The 5,406-nt window shown below is 29.1% G+C and overlaps 1 protein-coding gene across 1 annotated transcript; it reads right to left on the bottom strand.

Moving 5' to 3' along the window:
- Positions 1–332: 332 nt before the first annotated feature.
- Positions 333–2,229, bottom strand: LOC108466411 (protein IQ-domain 26-like). The gene is made up of 3 exons (XM_053020901.1): positions 1,519–2,229; positions 1,160–1,366; positions 333–1,085 (listed from the first exon to the last, which is right to left on the bottom strand). Exons 1-3 carry the CDS (start codon positions 1,915–1,917, stop codon positions 534–536), a joined length of 1,158 nt encoding a protein of 385 aa, XP_052876861.1. The 5' UTR covers positions 1,918–2,229; the 3' UTR covers positions 333–533.
- Positions 2,230–5,406: the final 3,177 nt, after the last annotated feature.

Genomic DNA, 5,406 nt, shown 5'->3' with positions numbered 1-5,406 from the left:
ACTTTACACTAAACTCAACCCCACAATTTTATAAAACTAACTCATTTCAAAATAAGAAAAAGTTGAAGCTTAATGGGTTGTGTTGGTTCAAAACTGGGGTTTTATTTTGTACTTTTTCCCATCTCTAGCAATATTGAGATAAAATGACAAAATTCTTCCAGCATAATATTTTTTATTTACAAAATTTAAATTAAATAAATAGCTGATATTAACTATCCAGGCAGGCACTTTGTCTTTTCTTTGAGAAGAGCTTTAAAATTTGTCTCATCTCATATGACCCCACTTGTCTCTGCACCCTTCTGAATGCCAAATATAGTACCATCAAACAAACTTGACACTAATTTATATTTTAATTATCAATTTTTTTTTTGTATTTTCTCCATTTTCCACTTAATTGAATTTTTGGTAATTCCTATAGTTTTTAAGATTTTTTAAAATTTTGAACTTTTTTATATAATTTCAAAGAATATACAGAAACAATAAGTTGTAATAACAAAGCAGGAATAAAAAACATATCTTTTTTTGTTTCCTATTCAAAATTGATGATGAATTTGGTAATATGATTTGTTCATTCTAACTCCACTTATGCTGTTTCTAGCAGCCATGATTTCATTGTGCGAAAGCCTCTTCTTTGCACCTCCTGATTCTGGTCTTTGCTTTGGGGCACTGTAAGATCGTAATTTCGCCTTAAACGATTGTGTGTTGGTCATATAGTTGGGGAAGTTGGAATATGGCTTAAAATATCCGTCCCCGCACACACTCTGAGTCGGTGTCGTAGGAGCATTGGACCGACCTGCATTGCCAAAACGAGGAGTATTGTGAGCGGTAGCAAACCTACATTCGTCACCGCCGCTGAAGCACCATTCGAAATCATTCAGATTTTGGTAATGGGGTAACGATGTTCTGGGCGGAACCAGACGTGGAAGGGGTGATGAGATTGTTTGATAAGGCAAGTCATCCCCGCATTCGGATAACGCGGTGTTGAACCGATGAGACCTTGATCTTGTCTTCAACGTGTCGATTTCAACTATTTTCGGGTTGTCATCATACGCATTGATTTCACTCCTCCATTCATCAAATCTTTCCTGAAAATGAAATGAATAACATCACCTAAATGACACATTAGAAAAACTTCAAGTGTTATGACAATGCTACTTACAATCGATTTCCGAGGCTGGTTTTCGGGATGGTAGCGATTCTCCTTATTGAAGGAGCGGCGCATCCGTTGAGATCGGACTGCGGATTGGGCTCGGATAAGAGCTTGCATACTGTGGAGAGTTGCGGCAGCCCTCTTCCTCACAAGATAACCTCTAACAAGAGCTTGCAACCTCACCAGTCCTTTCAATGCTCTAAGAGCTTTCCGTGACTGAAAAATATAAGCAAATTAGGTTTAACAAATGGACCCATTAGTCAAAATGTCATCAATTCTTTAATGTGGTAAGCAAGAAAGATTCAAATTCTAGTTCAACAAATATACCTAGTTCAAACCCCCCAAAAAAAAAAAAAAAGAACGCTTACCAAGTAACCTCTAAAGTCGGCTTGAATTTTAACAGCTGCCCACTTCTCCTTCCCTCCAGCCAAGAAAGAAGCTCTAGCATTGCTGGTCAGCCTGACGACTGCGACGGCAGCTTGTGCTGCTGCCATAGCTGCATCGGCTGCAGCTGCTGTAGCAGCAGCCACAGCAACGGCATGTTTGTTCTGCACTTTCTCGGTTTCGACAAAGTAGGACCTAAGCCAAGCGGCATCAGTGACGGCCGATGGGGTTTGAGAATTTGCGTCGACATCTTTCCCGGACTTGGCAAAACTCCACGTTTTCTTGTCATTCTTGTCGTATAAAACAGAATGCTGAATGGGGGTTTTTTCTTTTTCCTTTTTCATGCCTAAAACTGACTTGAGCCACCTTGTAGTCTTCCCCATTGCTTTCAAATACTAAGGAAAAGTAAAGAAGGAAAGTGTGAAAAGCTTTGGAACAGTAACAAAAAAGCATAAGCTTTAAAATAAATAGGGATAAAGGTTTGGATTTGGTTTTGAAAAGAAAATCTGACACAACCTCGTGAAGTTCTACCGTTATAAAGACAAAATTAAAAAAAGAAGAAGATATCAGTTCAGTGTCTTTATATTATTGCAATAACTATATGTGTTTCAAATAAAACCCAGTATGAAAAACAAAGTCATTCAGACAAATATGATTATAATAAAATAAAGATTAGGAAGAGGAAACTCACTCTCACCTTCTCAATTTCAAAAGTCTCAATATATAAAAACCACCTTCTCTCTCCAACTTTCTGGAGCATTGCGTATTTTTTTTTTTATAAAATTCAAAGCTGCGATACACTATTTTATACTATAATTATATTTGATTCCTACATCATTTCTTTTATGAATTATAAGAAGAGAGTAAAATTCTACCAGAAATACGACTAATGGGTTGACTATTAAGTTTTTCTTAAATCCAATCTGAGTTCTATAGATTTTATTGTTTTGTTGATTTTTTTAATATATAGTATAGCATTTCAAAACTTTTAACTAATTTATTTTTATATTATAAAAACTTAAAATAATTAAATATTAAAAATAAAAAGGGTTAAATTATAATTTGGGGTTGAACTAGATAACTTTTTCACATTGGGGTCTAAACATTTTTTTGTCCAAGTTAAATCCCGAATTTGGCAATTCTTTCACATTAGGGCTTGAACTTGGCAACTTTCCCCCTTATTAGGGCCTGAATTTTTTTTGTCCAAGTTAGACCCTGAACTTGATAATTGTTCTCACAGTGGGACCTAATTTTAGGGTTTTTAAGGATTAACTTGAATAAAAAAAATTCATGTTCCAATATGGAAACATTTGCCTAGTTCAGGGTCTAACTTAGACAAAAAAAAAGTTCAAGCATCAATGTGAGAAGAGTTGCTAAGTTCAAACCCTAAAATGTGATTTAACCATAAAACAAAAAAAAAGAGTTTCAATCATCATAGTCAATATCGTTCCCGTATCGATCGAAACATTCTGTTCTGATAGTAAATCAGAACAACAAACTTTAAATTCAGTTTCGGTGCAAATTTCGGTTGGTATCGATCATGCTAGTTGATTTCACCTGTACCGATTGGAATATGGTGTATTGGCCGGTACTAAAATACTTAATTTTGAAATATATTTTAAATTAAAATTTTATTATTTATTTGTACCAAAAATAATTTTAAATTTATTTATTTTAAATTTGTTGAATTATGAATTGTTATATGCATAGTATGAGATGATCTTATTGTTTAATTTATGAAATAGTTATTTTCTTGTTTATTTTGAGTTTGTTTAATGAAGGATTGCATTTGTAAAGCTTATTAAAGAATATTTTATATAATTGATGAGATTTTTTTGGTATCTTAAAATTTACATATGGTGAGATTTGAATTTATGCCACTAATATTTTTAAAATATTTTCCTTACCACTACGACCAAAAACTTTATTTTTATAATTGTTTTATATTTGAGATTTATTTAATCTTATTATTTGATATTTGTAAATATCTTTTATATACATATATAAAATATTTTTGAAAATAATGATAAATACAAAACAATACATTGAAATAGACTGGTATTGATACGTACTAGTACCAATAAAAATTGATTAAATGTGATTTTAGAATGTCAAAAAAATCAAATTCATTCAAATATTACCATAACAAAATCAAATAAAATATTATGATTCATCTTTTAATTTTCTCAATTTTTTTGTTGTTAGAATATGTTTTAAGTTTTGTACTTTTTATACATTTTGAATTTAATCTTTTTGTTTTTGGATTAATAAATGCAACTCTAATTATTAAAATTATTAAAATTCTTTTGTTAAATTCAAGTTTATTATAATGTCATTCTTTTTATTTTTATTTTTAAGTATTGTTGTTCTTTTGTTATATGGCTACTTAGTGATTTTTTTTATTCCAAAACATCACACCAAAGGGTTTAACAGAAAAAAAAAACACGATTGTCAACGTGTTGTAATGTTCATTTCTTGTTGAGGTTGAAGCCTTTGTTGTATTGATAAAGCTCGTCCTTCATTGTCAACTGCAACCATATATTGTTTTTTTTCCTTAGATTGTATGGTCCATTCATGAAATGAATGATTTCTTTTAAAACAAAGAATTTAATAGAAAAATTTTAATAATATTCACAATTAGACTTGAATTTTAAATTTGAAAAGTAAAAGAAATAAATTCTTGAAAATAAAAATAAAAGAATAAATTTTAAATGTAAAAAAATATAGGGACTTAAAAAGTATTTAATTTATTTATTTTGTGAAAATTGACACAAACAAAGGGAATACTTTTATTGTTTTTTGCCACAGCTGAAAGATAGAAAAAAATGTTGATTTTTATGCCAACTACTCTTTTTTGCTTATAAAGGTCCCAAAAGAAGAAAAATAAATGGAACTTCTTAGTTCTTACTGTTAAGGTTATGAAAGATCTCTGCCATTGATTCTGCAAGAATTCTCTTTCCTTTTTCTCCTGATTTTATTTTATATGGAGCATTTTAATATTCCCTAAGTATATTACAATTCTAAGGATATTTAGTTTGCGGAATATAATATTATGGTCCGTATTGTTATATTTCGGATTGAGATTACGGTGTTTGGGTTGTTAACATTTCAGCCATCCCGTAATCTCACATTACGAAATTGTGTTAGGATGTTGTAATATAAGGTGTAATCTTATTACAGCTCATTTATTAGATTATCTTAAGTTACGGGCGTAATCTTAAATATTTTACTAATTTACTTTTATTTTAATCAATTTTAGGCTTTTGTTATTAAATAAAGTTTAAGGTTAATTAAAAACAAAAAAAAAAAATTTGTAATAGTAAATCAATGGAAATTAAAGCGTTTCAATTCTGTCATAATTGTACCATATTTCAAAAAGTATTTTGAATTTGAATTCTAAAAATATGGCTTAATTCATTTTCTTATATTTTCTTATACATAGAATTCTTTTAGATAACTTCAAATTGATACATTATTTATAAATCAACTAAATTAGAAAAGGAATTTTCTCAATTGTGTTGAAAACAAGGGAGGATATATGGTAATTTAGAAAAATAATGATTTATAAAATTACAAAATTTAAATTTAATGAATTAGTTTCGACAACCTAGTTAAAGCTCATATATATATAGTATAAATATAAAAATAAAATTTATTATTCTATTATTTAATTATTTATTATTATAAATAGAATATTATAAAAATAAATTATAAAAATTTATTTATTAATATACTAACTATGGTTATAATTATAATTATAATTAGTATTGAATCACTTTTCATTAATTATTATTTATAAATTTATTTCAATATCATATATTTACTTATTGAGATATAAATTATAATAAAAATAATGGACGTAAAAATTTTCC

This window comes from Gossypium arboreum, chromosome 2 (genome assembly GCF_025698485.1).
Source record: "Gossypium arboreum isolate Shixiya-1 chromosome 2, ASM2569848v2, whole genome shotgun sequence".
NCBI classification, from domain to species: Eukaryota; Viridiplantae; Streptophyta; class Magnoliopsida; order Malvales; family Malvaceae; genus Gossypium; species Gossypium arboreum.
The sequence above is the reverse complement of the archived record's forward strand: the minus strand, read 5'-3'. Positions and strand labels throughout refer to the sequence as shown.